This window comes from Medicago truncatula, chromosome 1 (genome assembly GCF_003473485.1).
Source record: "Medicago truncatula cultivar Jemalong A17 chromosome 1, MtrunA17r5.0-ANR, whole genome shotgun sequence".
Taxonomy (NCBI): Eukaryota; Viridiplantae; Streptophyta; class Magnoliopsida; order Fabales; family Fabaceae; genus Medicago; species Medicago truncatula.
This window is the reverse complement of record NC_053042.1, coordinates 45,130,992-45,152,438: the sequence shown is the minus strand read 5'-3', so window position 1 is coordinate 45,152,438 and position 21,447 is coordinate 45,130,992. Positions and strand designations below refer to the sequence as shown.

Below are 21,447 nucleotides of genomic sequence, written 5' to 3'. Positions count from 1 at the left end.
AAAAAAGGAGAGACTATAACACCACCATAGTACCATTCATTAATAAAATATATAATCAAATAAAGTTTAGGAGTGTCAAATAATCAGATTTAAACCCTGATTGGTTACACTATACTTGTGTAATTGTGTAACTAAGAAACAAAATAAATTATCAGAAGAATTTAGCTATACACCTGTACAATGATTCTGGCATGTGTGAAGTCATGGTATGTGGACAGCCTGGATCTGGTCAACATTTTTATTGTGCAAACATACATAGTATTTAGCATATGTTATTTTTTATTTTTTTTATTATATTATACACAGCTGATTTAATTGACTTTTTTTATTCACATAGGACGATCCCCTTAGCCACCTTTGATACTTTATATTTAATATATGTCACACACACTACCCCACCCTACAATACCATACTATAAAACAAAACTTTATAATATATAATTTTTTAATAACTAATAATGAAGCAAGTTGTTAGGCATGTTCAAGAAAATAAATACTAGTCCAAAAGAGTTTCCAACAAACAGAATAGTTTTGGTTTTTTACTTTGACCATCATCATTCAAACATGTTTCTACATCTAAACTAATTTAAGTCTTTTTCAACATTTATTTCAACTTGCATCATTTGTGTATAAGATAAGATATTTCTGTTATACTGTCATAATTATTTGCTAGCTCAAGGCACAATACATATGAATCATAACACTAGCAGCATCACAGAGAATTTGATTCAGCAAGAGATTAAGATGGGAACTGCTGCTCAAAGCTCTTCAGAAATATATACAAGTGATAGTGAAAAGGGTTTTGCAATCAATCATCAGTCTTCTACTTCACCTGAGTTAGATGCAGGAGCAAAGTTTGTTCTTGTATCTAAAGGTTAGTATTGAATTATTGAACTATATATTATTACTTTGTTATGTTATCTTGATTAATTAATTTACTATATGGTTTGGTTGTGTATATTTTGTAGGATCATGGTTACACTGTGGTTATCATTTGACAACATCTATTGTGGGACCAGTGATTCTTACACTTCCATTTTCATTCACTCTTCTGGGTTGGTTTGGAGGAGTAATTTGGTTGGTCCTTGCAGGAGTGATCACATTTTATTCATATAATCTTTTATCTATTGTCTTAGAACATCATGCTCAACTTGGCCGCCGCCAATTTAGATTCAGAGATATGGCTAGAGATATTTTAGGTGAATTTCTATTCACTTTCCTTTTAGTACTTTTCTTTCTTTTTCATTGTTGTTATTAATCATTGGACCACTGCTGAGGTCTAGCACAAGTGGTTGATATAAGCACAATATTCCTGATTGAACCAAGCGAATCACCACTTTAGTCACTTTAAGTTACAATTTAGTTTCTGAAATGATCGTTGAAATTGAAAATTCGTAATCGCGTTAGTCTTTCTAAAACAATTTTAGAGACTAAATCGACTCGCTCAAAAAGACTAATGTAATTAAGAATTTTCAATTTAAGAAATCATTTTGTAAAATTGAGATTGTAACTAAGTAACTTGCCTACTATATACAATTTCAGAGACTAAATTGATGAGTTACTTTGTTTGTTGGACACGGACATGGCGACACACCTAATTCCAGAGGTGTCCGTGCTTCAAAGGATCGAAACATTCCTAATTTGCTTGAAAATGTTGTGGCAGGACCAAGATGGGCAAAATACTATATAGGCCCTCTTCAATTTATCATATGCTTTGGGACTGTGATTGGTGGTCCTCTTGTGGGAGGAAAGAGTCTCAAGGTAATAACATTAAAAGGTTCATTACATTTTCTCTTTTAAGTTTATAAATTTGTCCACACTCTTATACTATAGTTTCACTGAGATGCTACATTTTTCTTCTTCCATTGCAGTTCATTTACCAACTTTACCATCCAGAAGGATCAATGAAGCTTTACCAATTTATCATTATATGTGGAGTTGTAACTATGCTTTTGGCTCAGCTTCCATCTTTTCACTCCTTGAGACACATTAACCTGATTTCTCTGATTCTCTGTGTGATTTATTCAATATTTCTCACTGTCGGTTCGATATACGTCGGTAAGGAGAGAAAAACAAACTGGCATTGGCAATGTGTGACAGAAACATGTAATGTGATTCATTTAATTGATTGTGTTGATTGCATGATCCAATGCAGGTCACTCGAAAGATGCACCGCCGAAAGAGTATTCTGTTAAAGGTTCTCATGAAGATAAACTGTTTGGTGTCTTCAATGGTATATCAATCATTGCTACAACATATGCTAGTGGGATTATTCCAGAAATACAGGTTAGTTTTGCATCTTGTGAGTCTTTTTTTATTGAAAAAATGTTGTAAATGGAATCAAATATGTTTGGTTTCACTTTATGAAGAGGCAAAATTGATTCTAAAGATGTAGAATTGATTTTGACATTCTCTGATGTTCTCTAGTAGAACTGATTTTGCATTCAGAACTGATTCTAATGTGAAGCTAGAATTCAAAGCTTTTGCCTCTACAATCAATTTTTAACTTCAAATTTATTGTTCAAACCATTTTTCAGTGAATGTATTCAAATCAAAATCACTTTACATTCGACTCACTTTTGTGTGTGCTTGGTTCTGCAGTGAAAAATGACTATTTTGATGAATCGATTCTGACTAAAAGTGAGTTAAATGTTAAGCGATTAACGTCTTGATACATTCATGTAAATGTGAAAGCTAAAAATCAATTGAAGAGGCAAAAACTCCAAATTCTAACTTCAAGTTAGAATCAATTTTAAACGCAAAATCAATTCTACTCGAAAACATTCCAAGATGTCATAATCAATTCTACACCTCTAGAATGGATTTTGACTCCTCCAAAAGTGGAACCAAACATGCATATCTAGAATCAAACACAATTATTTAGTTGTGACAGAATAGGAATCAATTGATATCCTTGTGTGTTTAGAATAATCAAATGCACATGTCAAGTGACTAACTAAATACAATTCTTGTGCAATTTTTTAGGCAACTTTGGCACCTCCTGTGAAGGGAAAAATGTTCAAAGGACTATGTGTGTGTTATTCTGTTATAGTAGCTACATATTTCAGTGTTGCTATCTCTGGTTATTGGGCATTTGGAAATGCATCTGGTGCAACAATTCTTGCTAACTACATTGGGGAGACAAAACTATTGCTTCCCAAATGGTTTTTCTTGACCACTAATATACTCATCCTTCTTCAAGTCTTTGGATTGACTGCGGTAAGAACGCCTAAACTGTTTCGTATATACATTTTCGATTTTGCAATTCAAATTCGGGTGCCGGTTTGGAAGAACTTATTTATAGCCTAGTTGGACTTAACTTATGACACAAGTGTAGGTATTTTTGTTTGGAAGAGTTTATGAAAATAGTTATGTTATGTCGGTAAACTGTCTTAAGCGTATTTCAATAAAGCTTCGTAGGATAGCTTATGAAACAAGGTTCCTTTTTTATAATAGACATAGGTCATGTTTGTATAGATAACTTCATTAAGCGCTTATAGCCTAAGACCTTATTATATGTAACGCTTATGCATAAGCTATGTTTTTGACAAAAGATAAAAGAAAGTCAAACTATTTTCATATAAGCTATTTTCATAAGCTTCACTTTCCTGATGAATAATTATAACTTGATTATATTGCAGGTATATCTTCAACCAACAAATGAATTATTTGAATCAATTTTCGGAGATCCAAAGAAGGGACAGTTTTCAATGCGCAATGTTGTGCCAAGGGTGCTCTCTAGGTCAATATCAGTAGCAGCAGCCACACTTTTTGCAGCAATGTTGCCATTCTTTCCAGATATAATGGCATTGTTTGGAGCATTTGCATTCATTCCTCTAGATTTCATTTTGCCAATGGTTTTTTACAATATAACTTTCAAGCCTTCCAAACAAGGCATAATCTATTGGGTGAATACATTGATTGGAGGAGGGTCCTCAATTTTAGTTGTGATAGGGGGAATAGCATCAATTAGACAAATAGTTCTTGATGCTAAAACGTATAGTTTATTTTCTGATTCCTGAATATGTAAAAATTATCATGGCAATATAGTGAGAAGCAATACACAATTCATTTCTAAGTTTCCTTCTTCCTATATTCTGTTAACTGCTATATTCTGTGAGATATTATGTTCAATAGGTTGATATTTATGTCCATGCTTGTTTGGAATCACAATGAATTTGACGAAATCACCGTGACATACTGTGATTTTATTGAAGTTCAAAAGTGTAATTTTTATCAAAATCACAAAGGATGGTTCTTTCAAATTCACCACAAATCCATACACACCAATATTATTCTGACATTTATACATAGGGGTATGCATATAGATAGGCAATGAGGTTATCTATTCCCAATTCCTTATTTATGGCTATTAGTAGGTTTTTGATTAAATGAAAAATACAATTTATTCAATTGAATTTTTAGAAGAGATACACAAGACACTAGAATTCTGCTCTTCTTCCATCACATTTTGCTCGCTCCCAACCAAACTTTCCAAAATACCCGTGCGTGAGTTAACTCACGCGGGTGTTATACTCAGCGTGAGTTAACTTAAGCAGAATGTTTTTTCATGTTTAACTCCTACGTGAGTTAACTCAAGCGGGTGTTATGTTCACGTGAGTTAACTCACGCAGGCGTATTTTGGGAAATTTGGTTGGAAGCAAGCAAAAGGTAATGGGTGAATAGCAGAATTGAAGACACTAAGCCAAATCTCTATAGAGAAAAAGCCTTTTAAGGCTAAGAACAAAATAAATGTTACAATAATAAAACAGCCAAACTAAAATAACAAAAACCGGATAAAGAGTAAATAAAGCTAATAATTATTATGGGAAAAAAAGGAATTTGAAAATGAAAAAAAAAAAAAAAACAAATAAATTTGAGAAGGGAAAATGAAAAAGCAGAACCAATCTCTTGCTGACATTGTACTTATCTTCAGCATTGAGTATATCTTCAATGCCTATGAATGAAGTTTTCCTACACTCAAACTGTTACGTGTGACACTGTGACAAGGGAAGGTCAATTTTGCATTGCACGACAATGGTTGGTTCATTTTCAACAATTCAATCATACATGCACCAAAGAGTTAAGCAAGATGGTAAGTTTTTTCTTGACAAAAGCAGAACGGTAAGCTAGACCTTAGGAACACAAATAAAGTAGTTTATGTGGAAAATTAAGGTATATGTATTTGTTCGTATATTGAAACACATGATTTGTCTGTCTTTTTTTAGTGACAAATGTTATTGGTTAATTGTTAGTATTATTTTTTTCCCTTCAATTTTTTTTTTTAACAAATCAAAATGATATATATACTCAAAAGTGTTACCAATCGCATAAGATGCGCAAAGAGGAAACACCACCAAAATTTACAAAATTACAAAGAGTGTCTACCCATTAAAGGGCCAACCAAAAAGCTAAATTACATGAGCACATCCATATAATTCAACAGATGTTTCCACCCGTCATAATAAGTATAAGCTAATGCTGCCTGTTTAGATTTCAACCATAAAAAAAAGTGCAGCTTAACTTTTTAACTAGTATCTTGATAATCACCTCAATTGGAGCTAATCTTCATCTATAGGCAGGCATTGAGTTTATGTTGCCTATATCTAATAAGTTTTTAGGTTGGGTTTCCAAAGTACATATCTTTATAATACTATCAATCAAAACAAATATGTTTTTGGAAAGAAATAAAATACTACATTCGTCCTTAAATATAAGACCAATATTTAAGAAAAAATTTGGATGTCATATAAAAAATTTATTGACCATTGATATTATTTTTTACTAATTTATCTTTTATGATAGATAATTAATTAATGTTTACATTTGATGAATAGGTGACTCAAACTAAACAAATTTATAATTATCAATTTTAGAACACCTTAAATATATGATTAGAGTTCTTAGATATTGTTTTAGAATATATAGAAGAATTTGAGAGAGAATGGCCCGGTGGTTGTGCACTTACCTAAATACCAAATTCATTTGAAGTAGCAAAGCAATGAAATACGAAATTGGTCTCTTTTTTTTTTTGGTTGGGGTTCGAAACTCGTACCTTGTATATATTATATATTGTCCATACCAACTGAGCTAAGTTTACGAAGACACTAAATTGATCTCTTTGATTCGCTTCCCATTGGCAGCAGAATTTTTATTAATTTTTTTATTTAATAACAAGATTATAGTGCAAAGGTTCTTGGCTCTTCCTCTTTTGTGTATAGAAAGAAACTAATAGGTGGGGGAAGCAATATCTTTGCCTCCCGTGTGTTACTCAGTGGAAATTAATCGTATTTTCATTATTAAATTTTTCTTTGGTACAAATCATTATTAAAAAAATTAATCACTACTAAAAGATGATCAATACAATGCTATCCAATTTCAAAATTTTAATGAAATATATAAAAGACTAAAAAATCTATTACTTTTCTTGTTTTTTTTTAATTAAATATTTTGTCCATACAAATATTCCAACTTTTCATTTTAGTTCCCTAAATATTTTCTACTACTCTTGGTCGCCTCAAAAATGTTACATCACCACTTTTGATTTACGTTTAGAAGTCAATTCATGTGTATCATTTAAAAAATTTAGCCCCTTAAATGTTTCAGTTTTTGTATGAATGTTTATAATATTAAAATAATCTCGTAGAAAAAAAAAATTAACAAAACATGAATTAAATATGAAATTCTAAACGCAACAACATAAAAAATCATATTTAAAATTTTACGAGAGAGAATTCTATAATGTACTAAATATGATTAAAACAAATATTTCAAAAATTTGACTTAAATGTAAAAATCAAAAGTAATGATATAAACTTTGGATTGAAAGAGTGTGTGTTTGGTTCAGCTTTAGATATAATTGACTTTGACAGAATTGATTCTGATAGAATTGATTCTGACAGAATTGATTTTGAGAGAATTGATTTATGTTTAGATACAATATGCAGAATTGATAAAACAAACTGAATGTTGTTTGGATTGTTTTGATCAAAATTGATTTTGAATGTATAATCACTAAAATGGACATAGCTAAATACAAATAAATGGAATTAGTTGAATGTATATGTAGAATAATACTAAATGTAAATATATTATTAATTCTAAATAAATAAATTTTCTATATTAATTTAAAAAAATAATAAATACGATCATTAGACCAATTTTATTTTACATAATATTTGTTCATATATTTTATATTTTTTGATAAAATATATTGAAGTTAAATAATACTAGAGTTAGTTGTCAAAAATGATAAAATTAGCGTAAAAGAAAGGTAAAAAAAAAAAAACATTAAATTTGAAAGGAAACACCGTAAAGGAAAATCCAAAACTTGGTAACTCATGGCCATAAATATTTTATGGGGGCTAATTTGGTTCGTTAAGTTTTCTGATTAAATTTGGTTCATCAAACTAAATACAAAACAAAAAGAAGGAGAATTGATAAAGGACAATAAAGGAAAATAATAGGTTGTAATAATCAAAATATAAAATTTATTGGAGAAATGATTATAGCTAACTCAAAAGTTAGGAATTGTAGCTTCATCGAAAAATATTTTTGGAGATGAGAATTGATTTTGAGAAGCTGAACCAAAGATGTTGGAATTGCAAGTTTTCACTTTTGAAGCTACGAAAAGTGTTTTTAAGATGTGTAGAAGCTGAACCAAACACACTCTCAAAATTATATTCCCTCCGATCACATTTATAAGAGAAAATATAATTTTTAAGTTCATGTAAATGATGCATATAGTTCTTAATAAAGACCAGACATGTTATTTATTGAATAAATCTAAAATGTTAACTTTATCAAGAACTAGGTACATTTATTGAATAATATATTATTTTATAAAAATAATATATTATAAATGTGATTGGAATAATATATTATTTTAGAATATATAAAAATGAAATAAATAATATAATAAATTTAAAAGAAAAGAAAAACTTGTAGAATGGAATAGAAGAAATTGAGAGAGAGTGGCGTGGAGGTTGTGCAGTTACCCTCTCTACCTATATAAATCATTTAAAGTTACAAAGCAATTCAAATACCAAATTCCCTTCCCTCGCCATTGTCATCTCCGCCGCTGCATAGAGAAATCAATCCCAAAAATGACTAATAGCACCACCCAAATTACTACTACTCAACAACAACAACTAGTTGAATCTTCTTCTTCTTCTTCTTCTTCTTTTTCTGCTTCAGAATCACCCAAAAATCCCTTTATTCCTTTCTTCCCTAACTTCAATTTCAATTTTCAACTTCCTCATTTTTTCAACTTACCAGCAAAAAAACATCAACACGATGATGGTGGTGATAAGAACAAAGCAACAGCTATCATCCCAAAATTGCAGGAAGGACCCAACGTTGTGACTTTCCCCAAAACCCAACTTGCTGTTGTTTCTGAACAACCTCTTCAGGCTGAATCTCAAATCTCTTCTACCAAAACTTCCAATCCTCTCATACTCTATCAGGTATATTTCACCTTTTTTTTTCTGTGAATTTGAAATTGTTGGTTAGGTTAATATTTTGATTTTTAGTTAAGGGTAATTTTGCAATCATATGTATGTATTTATGAAATTAGGGTTTTGGGGTCTTTCTTACAAATTTTAAAACTTTGGAAAAATAGGGAACCATTTGATTGATTCAAGGGTATGTTTTTTGTTTTGTAACCTTTGTGTTTTAGTTGGTCCTTGTACTACACTTATTCATGCAATACACAAAATTTGACTTCAGATACATAAAAATCCACTCAAATCAATTGATAGAGCTATGAAGCACTAACACGGACACTGACATGTTGACACCACTAGTAATTTAAGAAAATGATATAATTGAATGTAATCATATGCGTAGGACATCGGACACGCCTTCAATCAGAAGTATCTGTGATAGTTGAATAGCATAGTAATGGATAGAGTATTCGCTATTAAATTGTGGAACAATATCAAGATATGAATGGTTTGATTCAATTAGTTAGGGCCTTCATGAAGTCCATCTTTTTCTTAATGTATCCTTTTTTATCTTTTGTTTTTGCAGTAACAAATAAAAAAGTAGACAGAGTGTTTTTTCACAACTCACTTTATGACAGAAACATTAGAAACACCATGGTTTGTCTAGTCAGGAGATTAGTCTCATAACATGTCCAAATGAATCAAGTGTGTGAGGACGGGATATTCTACGGCATCTACTAGGGAGCCAAAAGAACTAGTTAGTTATGGCGGGTTAGCAAAAAAATAAATATAGTTTCTCTACTCAGGGTAGGATTGAGTGAAGTTTTGTTTTGAAACTTTGTGAGTTGCGACTAATATACTTCTACTTACTTTCATTCATTCATTCTGATATTTATTCGAAGTACAGTATTTATATAGACAGTTTTATTTATGGACTGGATACCTTTGATTAAGGACTTCATTTCTTATCATCATGGTCACCGAACCTGGAAAATCTCGATATTTCTATGTCTATGTCTATGTGGTGAGTGGTGATAACAAAAATATGATGTTCTTGGTTTGGTTTGAAGTTCAAAAGAATCAGCCTGTGGGAAAGGTGTTAGATAATTTTAAATTAAGACATTTCACTCTTATTTTTTAGTTTTATTAAGTGAACATCTTGATGGTCAAAAGAAAACATGTACAATTGATTACATGGATGGTTCTCCTGTTTCCCTATCTAAGCTAAGCATCGCTCTGCCTTCAATATAATGATAATTCCCAAAAGGTTTTTTCATTAAAAAGTTACTGCAATTGTTTCCAGGTTTATGCAGTAGGAGCATTCTTTATTTCAAGATGGATTTGGGCAAGGTGGAATGAAAGGAAGGCTCAAGGGAGGTCTTCCGATGAGGATGGTGATGGCGATGGTCGTGGATCTCAGGATAATGAATAGAAATTTTTATTAGTTACTTGTATACAATGCTACTACCTCAATATTTTCACAGTCTATGTTTGAAAGGAAATTTGTTTCATTCTCTAAAGAGTCAAATGTTGGAGATGCTCTTTGATACTACCAAGGGGTGGTATATATATCTGCTTTTTCATCATAGTCTTTAGTTAGAGATTACTTCCAAAATAATCTTTCTATTTCTATACATTTCTAGAACGTGAGGGGGTTACAACTAACACTTAAATCAACTCCTTTGCTTAAAATACTACAATGAACTCTTTCAAGTTGTAAATGATGGTCGTGATTGTGTCAAATACATTTTTATTGTTTTGTGTGGCTAACCTGTACAACTTTTTTCTGAGGTGGTGGTGGTGATTGGGCAGCGGTTTCATATGTTCCTTTTTGTATTTTGTTTTTGCGACAACAATTGGAAAATACACAAAATGGGACTCTTTTTCACAACTCATTTTATCGACGACATAAACATAAGATATACTATAGTTTTAGTTGATGGATTAGTCTCGTAGCATTTTTGAAAGAAAAACATAGTTGTCTCTAATCAAAATATGTTTGGATGAAGGTTTGCTTTGAAACTTCATGGTTGATTTTTTTTTTTTTTACCAAAATACTTTTAAGTTTTAAGGTTACTTAAGCCACCTCGATTTGGGATATTGAAACTCCGACCGAATTCTAAACTCACTTCTGAACAGGTTCGAGATCTTTATCGAAAGGCTTTCCATAGTGCAGCTGATCCTTAGCATAGCACAGACTAAATCAGAAGCTTAATTCAAAAAACGATGGTAGGCTCGAGGGGATCAAAAGAATGACGCCCAGTCCCTTAAGATAAGAAAGTTGGTTAGACTAACAATGTATGCCTATGGAAATTACGGCTAAATTAAACCCACCACTTTTTTTCTTAAGAAGCTAAATTAGCCCACTCAAGTTGACACCGGATGGAATTAAATCTGAGACCTTGAGGAGGAGCACACTCCCAGATCCCAAACCAGTACCACCAGGCCAACCCAAGTGGGTTTTAACCCACCACTTTAGTCGATTATGGCAGTTGAAACCGTTGTAATAACACTTTTTTTAGCCGCCACAACCCCCACTTTTTCTTGAATCAAACATAATTGTAACATAAAATATTGTAATAAACTCTTTCAAGTTATAATTGATGGTCGTGACTGTGCCAAAAATAATTTTGAATGGACACAAATTTAGACTTTAAATGGTAAAAAGTGACTAGTCGGATGGTGGACATGTTACCTCCTATACAGTGGTTGCACTCATATTTATTGGATGGATAGTCCTCAGTGACTTGTTAATGATTTAAGGTTCAAAAATAACAATTCACCCCTGTTAATTTACTTCTACTGCTTTAAATCAGGTCACCCAAAATTCTGAACCTTCATCACTGGCGGGCTCTACTGACTGTTATTTTCAATCTTCTAAAACTGTTGATCAATGATAAGTTGTTTGTCCAAAATGGCTTCAGCCAATTTAGGAGATGGGTCTCTATTGGCTATTTAAGATTTATTCAACAACAAAAAGGCAATATAAACTTTAAGCAAAATATACAACAGGGGCTCAGGTTTTATTATCAAGAAATACAGCTAAATTAATCCCCACAACTGAATGAGTAAAATTTGTTGGTAAATTGTCAAATGCAAACACAATCACACTTCTAAAATTGGATTTCAAGCTTTTGGCTGAAGTGACTTGATATGTGCAATTTGCTTTCCAGGATTCAACCCCTTTGGACAAGCACGAGCACAGTTCAATATAGTGTGGCAACGATAGAGCTTGAATTCATCATTAATAGCTTCCAATCTCTCCTTGGTGTACTCGTCACGACTGTCACTTATCCACCTGCAAATTCCATCACAGACAATATATCAGTTGTTAACATTACAAAAACCAAGGGCCGGTATCTCTCACATCATAAGTCTTAAACAGTTGATGTTTAGACAAAAGCATTTGGTAAAAACTAGGGCGAGTAATTTACGAATGTTGTAAAAACCAGACTGAATCAGCCAATTCAACCGGCTGAACCGGAAACCAGCCAATTCACTGGTAGGTTCGATGTCAGTTACATTGCAGTCTTGTTGAACCAGATTGACCAAGATTGAACCGGTTGAATCACGCTTCAATCGCAGCTGGTTCAACCGGTTTTCATTGCATTTTTTAACTTATTTATTTGTCAATTGTCATCTGGATCAACCCGATTCAATTTCTGGTCAAGTTAACACCTTAAAAGTTTCACACAAATAATAAAAGGAAAATTTGGAATACTAATTAATGTTGCCAGCAGAACTCAGACATGTATGATAACCAAGACCAAAAAATCTTGTCAAATATGAAGGAAGAGCTCTGAAGAAATAATTCAATTAAATGCTACATAAATGTGCTTCTTTGATTTTACAGCTATGGTAACTTGCTAAGTTATAGAATTGAGAACAAACTATATAACTAAATCCCCAAAGCTTGCTCAAGAGAGGGGAATTAACCAAGTCTTTATTAGTAATATTTACAGCAGGATCTTAACACAACGCCAACGTTTCTTGCCTACGACTCGACATATGGAACTAAACCTTTGCATGAATAAACATGAGAAATGATATTTGTACAACCATTTTGTGACAACTTTCTCTCTCATACTCACATTATGTTCTTACTTTATCTATCTATTATTTTGGTTTTCATGTCAATACCTACTTTTTCTTTGTAAATTATAGTTGTCAAATAAGTTGTCAACCAAATGGTTGTTCAAATAACACATCTCAATAAACATACATATTAGGCTCCGAAATCAAATTAGAATTAAGAATGGAGTGGGACTAACTCAACCTAACTCAACCCCAAATTAGCAAAAGGGTCCCAAGATTGTTCAAGTCTTCTGTAAGAGATATTTATTGACACACTCAACCAATGAGGGAATACTTAACACTAATAACGTCATGGTATTGCAGGTTCAAGTACAGAATAGGCACCAGTACCATGTTCTACATTCTTTTGAAAAGTATAGTACCCAAAATGATGCTACTCAACTAACGCAAGACATGACCACTCTTGAGACCATAACAATACTCTGTTCAAAGCATTTAAAACCAGTGGGGTTAACAAATGTAGAAAATTTATCAGAACAAAGTTGAAACAAAGCTCCATACTGAACATCCTACTCTTCTTCAAAGAAAAGGCACTGCAATTCATTAGCCTCCCTAATTTCCTTCCAAACTAAAATTTAGCAATTGAAATCTCATGAATTCATTATCTCTTCCCAAATGGTCTCTGTAATTAAAGATTATTCTGTAAATCGAAAACTGACAAACTCACTTTTTTGCAATAACAAGATTACAAGCCATAATTCCATCAATTTCACCCATCCCCTCAATTCCACCTAAGAAAATCAATCACACATATTACGGCAGACATGAATTATAAATACTTTCTCAACCCGAGCTTCTCTCTCCCTAACCAATATTCCTTCGTCCCTCGATTTCAACTAAGGAAAAGAGAATCAAGCAAACAACAAATCCAGTCACCACAAATCAATTCCATTACAACAAGTCCAAACCAACAACCTTAAAATTATAATAAGAAAAACAAAAGACAAAAACAAATGTTGTGTTACTGATTATATAGTATTTACTATTATTATTACTTATCGGTGAATTATCGTTTTAAAAATAATATACATAGACTAGTAAAAAAAAAAAAATTGGAGTTTAAAGCAAGTGCTTCCTTCTTACTTCATGGTTGGGTTGACCTTGATAGCATGCATAACATAAGTTTCTTTCTAGGGAGATACATGCGTACAGGTCAATGTTAGGATAAAAAGGGAGTATGATAAAGTTGGCAATTCATAAAAATGTTTACAAACTGGAAATATATAAGGCGGATAAGAAAGATACTAAAAAAGAATTGAGAGAGGGAAAACTAAAATCTTTTAAAGGTCTAGTCATTAGACACCAAAGATGGGGAATGGTGGGTTACTAAGCTTGCAGAAGGTCAAAAACAGAATAAAAGAGTCTTAGGGCTTGTTTGGATTGGCTTATTTGAGCTTATCTACTGACATAAGTTGTTTGGGAGAACTTATGAAAACAGCTTATGACAATTTTCCCAAGTTTTTTTTTCCGGCTTATAAAGTTCTCCAATATAGCTTATAAAAACAGCTTATAACATATACGAAAACAATTTAACTTTAATTTACGTTTTCTATAAAAATAGCTTATGTAAGCCAATGCATAAGCACTTATCATCATAAGCGTTTGTGCTATAAGCTGCAAATAAGCTGTTTATCCAAACAGGCCTTTATGCACAAGCTGAAGAGAAAAATGAAAGGTTATTTGCACAAGTATTTTGTGAAAGACATGCTAACTAATATGGACTCAGATATCATAATTTCATAACCACTCAAGAGAAGACCAAATTACACCTATCATAGAATTACAGAGTTTTGATAAAAGAAACTCAGGAGAAAATGAACCACGGAAAATATGGCTGGAGTGAATGATATAACTATTGCAGTACGTAACAGTACATAACAGAAGTAACTAGGCAAAAAGAAAGATAATTGCATAGTTGTTTACTAATACTGAATCCAGAGAAATGGAAGAGAAGCAATTTGCTTCCTACTTTAGGAACAATGAAAACATCCAATTCAACATTGTGCTAAACAGAGGAGGATTATGTCCATGGGCCCTTTTAATGAAATTACAAGAGAAGGTAAATTGATCGGAAAAATAGCTCTAAATTGTAGCCCTTAACAGCAATTGTGGCCTCCATAAAAAGGCATCGCAATGATATTGCAACACACAATTTCCCACAATTCGCCGCTGTATCAAGCTTTGCAGTGTAACTAAGACCACAATTTAGAGCTATAGATCAGATATTGTGATTCATAAACTCAGATTAATTAATTAATTTGGTTTTGTACCTCTACTATCAAAACCTAAAAGTATACAGAGCAACATGTACTAAAATACACTAACATATGTAATTATATATATTCAATTGCTTCCATTTTCTTAAGTTATTATCCATGTCTACATCGTGTCGTGCATCCATTATTGTGATTCATATTCATAAATTATCACAAATCAATTCATACACAAACAAATTAAACAGAAAGCTAAACATCAATTCCTCTCTTGATAGACACTAACATAAACAGATTTTGTTGAATTCTAGAAAAAGAAAGGCTTATTACCTATTAGCATGAAGCAAAGCAGCAGGACCAAGATAAGACTCAGGATTCCACCAATAACTAGGACAAGAAGTACTACAACAAGCACACAAAATACACTCATACATCCCATCAAGCTTAGCCCTATCCTTCTTACTCTGCTTAATCTCCTTTCCATCTTCCTCCGCCGGACTCTTCCTCTTCAACCACGGCTCAATACTCTTATACTGATTATAAAAATTCGTCATATCAACCACAAGATCCTTTATCACAAACATATGCGGCAATGGCGTTATTGTCGAATCCATCCCCGCATCAGGAATCTTCGTTAAACAAGCCAGTCCGTTACAGCCGTCGATGTTCATCGCACATGAGCCGCAGATCCCTTCGCGGCAGGAACGACGGAAGGTTAAGCTTGGATCGATGTCGTTCTTTATCTTGATTAGAGCGTCCAGAACCATTGGCCCACATTCTTTGAGGTTGATTTCGTATTCTTTGAGTTCGGGCTTTGAAGGTGTGTCGGGGTTCCAGCGGTAGATTTGGAATTTTTTTAAGACGGTGGTGTCGCGAGCTTTGGGGGAGGCTTGTTGGGCTTGGGCTTCGGAGGCATGGGCTCGGAGGAGGGTTAGTCGGGAGGTTGGGGAGGATGAGATGCGGTGGATTGCTCTCTTGAGCATAGTTGAAGCCATTGTTGCTGGAAACGATGGAAATGGGAAAGATACCTAAATACCAAAATTCATTTGAAGTAGATGTTGATGATAAGAAAGCGAAATTGGATTAAGAGGAAAAGCGATTCGGTTGGAATGGGGAAAATTTGTTTATACAGTGAGTGAGAATGGATGGAATCGGAAACTTCGCTGTACACGTTTCAGTTTTCTGTTTGTTTGACTTCAAAAAATAATAATAGTCATTTGGCAGCAGAATTTTTATTTAATAATAACAAGATTATAGTGCAAAGGTTTTGAGCTCTCGCTTTTGTATGTATAGACACCACTCAAATATTTGAAGAATATATATTAAACAATTTCAAAAAAATTTATGACATTATAAACTGGTGTGGTGTGGTGGTAATATTGTTTTTTTTTATTTGAACAAGCCAAAATAAAATTATATTATCAAAGGTTATAGCAATTTCTTAGCACAAGGTATGCCTAAAAGACCACTATCAACAAACAAAGAGAAACCAAGTAACAAAGTGAAGAGGAAACAACCTCTAGTGATTAACCAATGCCCAAACAAACCATAGGACTTGACCACCACATCTGAGTTCCAAAAACAAAAGTGGCTTGTTTAGCTTTTCAGTCACGCTAAAGATAACATCTTAATTTTATCAAGTAATCTAGGAACCTCAGTAATCACATTTTTAAACAAATGATTGTTACGCTCGTTCCAAATCACCCAAGATGACAAAAGCCAGATTAACTGAAGAAAAGACCTCTTAGCTTTGCCGAAACCTGACATACTAGTGAATTGCATGAAGTGATCAGAAATAATGTTGGAGTCAACCCCCACACAACCTATCCAGTGTCGCACCTGCTCCCATAAAACCGCAAAAGACGGGCATGAAAGAAATAGATGATCTGCTGTTTCAACCAAACCATGGTAATATTGTTACATTGAAAACATGGGGATGATTGCTCAAATCCCATTGGGAATTTTTTTTTTTTTTTGAGTAAAATAAGAAAAATTCGTTAAGAATTATAAAAAGAAGTGATTCAATTTTTTTTTACTTAAGAGTAAAATTCGCTAAGAATTCTATAATGTGATTCAAAGTTATACTCCATCTGATTACATTTATGAGAGAAAGTTTGATTTTTAAATTCATTCAATAAATGATGTATGTGATTCTTAATAAAGACTAGATACGTTATTTATTGAATGAATTTAAAAATTAAACTTTTTTTTTTTTAAACAGAAACTAAAATTTAACATTTGTGTGGGTGGGTGCGGCTTACAAGAGACTGCAGACCATGTGCTTTTTCGTTGGATCCTTTTAGCAACGTATGGTCTGCGGTCTTGCAGTGGCTTTACTTACCCTTTATTGCTCCATCCGGAAGTAGGAATCACTTTCATCAGTTTCGCCAGATGGTTGGGTTACCGCGTTCTTCACACACATTCTTTTAGATAATCTGGTTGGCTTGTGTCTAAATTATTTGGAAGGAAAGGAAAAATAGGGTATTTCATCAGAATGTTGCAAATTCGCATTATTTAGCGGAAAGGGCCAAATTGTTATCATTTCAGTGGCTAAAGGCAAATATGCTTACTTTTGTTTTTAGCTATCATGAGTGCTGGCGGCATCCTCTGTCTTGTATGGACATTAGTATGTAATCTTCTTGTTTTTCTGTTACTTTACTTCGATGCTCGTAATTTAAGCATGAGTGACTTTTTGTTGTACTATGTTTTGGTGATTATCTTTTGCACGCCTCGTACGGGAGTAGTGATGTAATCATAATGGTAATATTAATTCCATTTTTGCTTGTTAAAAAAAAAAAAAAAACTAAACTTTCTCTTACAAACTAAACTAATATTTAAAAACGGAGGGAATAGTGATGTAAAATTTGGATCGATTCAAAATTATATTCCCTCCGGTCACATTTATAAGAGAAAGTTCATTCAATAAATGATGTATCTAATTCTTAACGAAGACTAATACATCATTTATTGAATAAATCTAAAAAGTTAACTTTGTCAATAACTATTTATATTATCTATTTTAATGATTTTTTATTTTTTTTATAAATCGAGATCGGAATAATACATTATTTTAGAATATATAAAAATGAAATAAATAATATTATTTAAAAGAAAAAGGAAAACTTGTACTCCCTCCGTCCCTCAATAGATGACTGGCACACGTACCAATGCATATGTTTTATCTTTGATATATTCAATTCTCTACTAAAAAAAAATTATAAAAATTTGATATTTTAAAAATATTCATCGAGACGAATCCAACAACATCTTACATGATATTATTTATTTGTGTGAATTAGTAGGAATGTATGATCAAAGTATGTCAATTCAATAATGTATATTGTGAACTAGGTCATCTATCAAGGGATTGAGGGAGTATGATGGAATACAAGAGAAGAAATTGAGAGGGAGTGGCGTGGAGGTTGTGCAGTTACCCTACCTATAAAGTTGCAAAGCAAAGCAATTCAAATACCAAATTCCCTTCCCTCCCCATTGTCATCTCCGCCGCCGCTGCATAGAGAAATCAATCTCAAAAATGACTAATAGCACCACCCAAATTACTACTACTCAACAACAACAACTAGTTGAATCTTCTTCATCTTCTGCTTCAGAATCATCCAAAAACCCCTTTATTCCTTTCTTCCCTAATTTCAATTTCAATTTTCAACTTCCTCATTTTTTCAACTTACCAGCAAAAAAACATCAACACGATGATGGTGGTGATAAGAACAAAGCAACAACCATCATCCCAAAATTGCAGGAAGGACCCAACGTTGTGACTTTCCCCAAAACCCAACTTGCTGTTGTTTCTGAACAACCTCTTCAGGCTGAATCTCAAATCTCTTCTACCAAAACTTCCAATCCTCTCATACTCTATCAGGTATATTTCACCATTTTTTTTCCTGTGAATTTGATATTGTTGGTTAGGTTAATATTTTTATTTTGATTTAAGGGTAATTGCAATCATATGTATGTATTTATGAGATTAGGGTTTTGGGGTCTTTCTTACAAATTTATAAACTTTGGAAAAATAGGGAACCATTTGATTGATTCAAGGGTATGATTTTTATTTTGTAACCCTTGTGTTTTAGTTGGTCCTTTTACTACACTTATTCATGCAATACACAAAATTTGACTTCAGATACATAAAAATCCACTCAAATCAATTGATAGCTATGAAGGACCTATGCAGACACGGTTCTTTGACACTGACATGTTGACACCACTAGTAATTTAAGAAAATGATATAATTGAATGTAATCACATGTGTTGGACATGGATACGCCTTCAATCAGAAGTGTCGGTGTTACAGAGAAGGATATCATAGAAATGGGTGGATTATTTGCTATTAAATTGTTGAACAATATCAAGATATGAATTGAGTGGTTTGATTTAATTAGTTGTGGGCCTTCATTGAGTCCATCTCTCTCTTCGTGTATCTTTTTGTTTTTCGTTTTTGCAATAACAAATAAAAAGTGATTTTTCACAACTCATTTTATCGCTACAAACATAAGAAACACCATGGTTTGTCTAGTCAGAGGATTAGTCTCATAGAATGTCCAAAGGACTCAGGTGTGTGGGGGCGGGATATCCTACGGTTACTTACTTCATGGTTACTTCATGTACAAAGGAAAAACATAGTTTCTCTATTCAGGATATGATTGAATGAAGTTTTGTTTTGAAACTTTATTGTTGTGACTAATATACTTCTAAGGTTACTTACTTTCATTCATTCTGATGTTTATTCAAAGTACCATATTTATATAGACAATCTTATTTGTGGACTGGATACCCTTGATTAAGGACTTCATTCCTTATCATCATGGTCACCGAACTTGGAAATCTCGTTATGTCTGTGTCTCTGGTGATAACAAAAATAAGTTGTTCTTGGTTTGGTTTGAAGTCCAAAAGAATCAGCCTTTGGGACAGGTCTTACTTAATTTCAAATTAAGATCTTTCACTCTTATTTTTAGTTTTTTATTAAGTGAACATCTTGATAGTATTATGAACTTGTGGTGAAAGTTCAAAAGAAAAACATGTACAAATGATCACATGGATGGTTCTCCTGTTTCCCTATCTAAGCTAAGCGTTGCTATACTTTCAATATTGTGATAATTCCCAAAAGTTTTTTTCATTAAAAAGTTACTGCAATTGTTTCCAGGTTTATGCAGTAGGAGCATTCTTTATTTCAAGATGGATTTGGGCAAGGTGGAATGAAAGGAAGGCTCGAGGGAGGTCTTCCGATGAGGATGGTGATGGCGATGATCGTGGATCTCAGGATAATGTATAGAAATTTTTATTAGTTACTTGTATACAATGCTACTACCTCAATATTTTCACATTCTATGTTTGAAAGGAAATTTGTTTCATTTTCTAAAGAGTCAAATGTTGGTTGGAGATGCTCTTTGATACTACCAAGGGGTGGTATATATATCTGCTTTTTCATCATTAGTCAATAGTTAGAGATTACTTCCAAAACAGTCTTTCTATTTCTATGCATTTCTAGAACGTGAGGAGGTTACAACTAACACTTAAATCAACTCCTTTGCTTAAAATACTACAATGAACTCTTTCAAGTCGTAAATGATGGTTGTGACTGTGTCAAATACATTTTTATTGTTTTGTGTGGCTAACCTGTTCAACTTTTTTCTGAGTGGTGGCGGTGATTGGGCAGCGGTTTCATATGTTCCTTTTCGTCTTTTGTTTTTGCGACAACAATTGGAAAATACACAAAATGGGACTCTTTTTCACAACTCATTTTATCGACGACATAAACATAAGATATACTATAGTTTTAGTTGATGGATCAGGATGGTAGCATATTTGAAAGAAAAACATAGCTGTCTCTAGTCAAAAAATCAACCATGCTTTGAAACTTCATGGTTGATTTTTTTTTTTTTGACCAAAATACTTTTCAGTTTTAAGGTTACTTGAGCCACCTTGATTGTATGTTGAAACACCAACCGAATTCTAAACTCACTTTAGAACAGGTTTGGGAGCTTTATCGAAAGGCTTTTCAATATAGTGTCAACTGATCCTTAGCATTGCACCGACTAAATCAGAAGCTTAATTCAAAAGACGATGGTAGGCTCGATGGGCTAAATCAAACACACCACTTTAGTCGATTATGGCAGTTGAAACCGTTGTAATAAACTCTTTCAAGATATATAATTGATGGTCGTGACTGTGTCAAATAATTTTGAATGGACACAAATTTTGACTTTAAATGGTCAAAAGTCGAATGGTGGACACGTTACCTCCTATACGGTGGTTGCACTCATATTTATTGGATGGATAGTCCTCAGTGACTTGTTAATGATTTAGGGTGTGTTTGGATGGAGAGTTTAGGAGGGGTAAGGGAGGGGAGGATTTACTTTTCATTTTTAAATTACGGACACTATGAAATGTTTTATAAAAAGTTAACATATTAACATGATAAACGATCATATAATACTTCAATCACACTTAACTTATCGTAGAAAATCATGTTAAATAGTTCATAATTTAAAAACGAAAAGTAAACCCTCCCCTCACTTCCCCTCCTAAACCCTCAATCCAAACACACCCTTAAGGTTCAAAAATAAATTCACCCGTGTTAATTTTTACTTCTACTGCTTTAAATCAGGTCACCCAAAATTCTGAACCTTCATCACTAGCGGGCTCTATGATTTTGGGACACCCATAGTATATGTTGA

General features: G+C 32.9%; 3 protein-coding genes across 4 annotated transcripts; 2 read left to right on the top strand and 1 right to left on the bottom strand.

Moving 5' to 3' along the window:
* The first annotated feature begins 499 nt into the window (after nt 1-499).
* Nucleotides 500-4,093, top strand: LOC25485803 (GABA transporter 1). The gene is made up of 7 exons (XM_013613916.3): nt 500-874; nt 969-1,199; nt 1,664-1,761; nt 1,872-2,058; nt 2,156-2,286; nt 2,986-3,219; nt 3,642-4,093. The coding sequence occupies exons 1-7, from the start codon at nt 691-693 to the stop codon at nt 4,020-4,022; spliced, it is 1,446 nt and encodes a 481-aa protein (XP_013469370.1). The 5' UTR covers nt 500-690; the 3' UTR covers nt 4,023-4,093.
* Nucleotides 4,094-7,969: 3,876 nt separating this feature from the next.
* Nucleotides 7,970-20,230, top strand: LOC25485802 (uncharacterized). 2 transcript variants are annotated; one of them, XM_039829850.1, is made up of 3 exons: nt 8,000-8,168; nt 18,342-18,632; nt 19,914-20,230. In XM_039829850.1, exons 1-3 carry the CDS (start codon nt 8,106-8,108, stop codon nt 20,040-20,042), a joined length of 483 nt encoding a protein of 160 aa, XP_039685784.1. In that variant the 5' UTR covers nt 8,000-8,105; the 3' UTR covers nt 20,043-20,230. The 2 variants fall into 2 exon arrangements, with proteins under 2 accessions (XP_013469364.1, XP_039685784.1); XM_013613910.3 differs by lacking the exons at nt 18,342-18,632; nt 19,914-20,230 and adding an exon at nt 9,748-10,214 and having other exon boundaries at nt 7,970-8,465.
* On the bottom strand, nt 11,346-15,948 carry LOC25485801 (succinate dehydrogenase [ubiquinone] iron-sulfur subunit 2, mitochondrial). The gene is made up of 2 exons (XM_013613909.3): nt 15,083-15,948; nt 11,346-11,742 (listed from the first exon to the last, which is right to left on the bottom strand). Exons 1-2 carry the CDS (start codon nt 15,745-15,747, stop codon nt 11,571-11,573), a joined length of 837 nt encoding a protein of 278 aa, XP_013469363.1. The 5' UTR covers nt 15,748-15,948; the 3' UTR covers nt 11,346-11,570.
* Nucleotides 20,231-21,447: the final 1,217 nt, after the last annotated feature.

Excerpts from the sequence above, each read along its gene's own strand:
- LOC25485803 (XM_013613916.3), top strand. The coding sequence starts at position 691 with ATGAATCATAACACTAGCAGCATCACAGAGAATTTGATTCAGCAAGAG. Across the intron at positions 1,762-1,871 it reads TGGGAGGAAAGAGTCTCAAG|TTCATTTACCAACTTTACCA; the intron begins GTAATAACATTA and ends CTTCCATTGCAG. Across the intron at positions 2,287-2,985 it reads GGATTATTCCAGAAATACAG|GCAACTTTGGCACCTCCTGT; the intron begins GTTAGTTTTGCA and ends GCAATTTTTTAG.
- LOC25485802 (XM_013613910.3), top strand. The coding sequence starts at position 8,106 with ATGACTAATAGCACCACCCAAATTACTACTACTCAACAACAACAACTA. Across the intron at positions 8,466-9,747 it reads ATCCTCTCATACTCTATCAG|GTTTATGCAGTAGGAGCATT; the intron begins GTATATTTCACC and ends AATTGTTTCCAG.
- LOC25485801 (XM_013613909.3), bottom strand. The coding sequence starts at position 15,747 with ATGGCTTCAACTATGCTCAAGAGAGCAATCCACCGCATCTCATCCTCC. Across the intron at positions 11,743-15,082 it reads GCTTTGCTTCATGCTAATAG|GTGGATAAGTGACAGTCGTG; the intron begins GTAATAAGCCTT and ends TGGAATTTGCAG.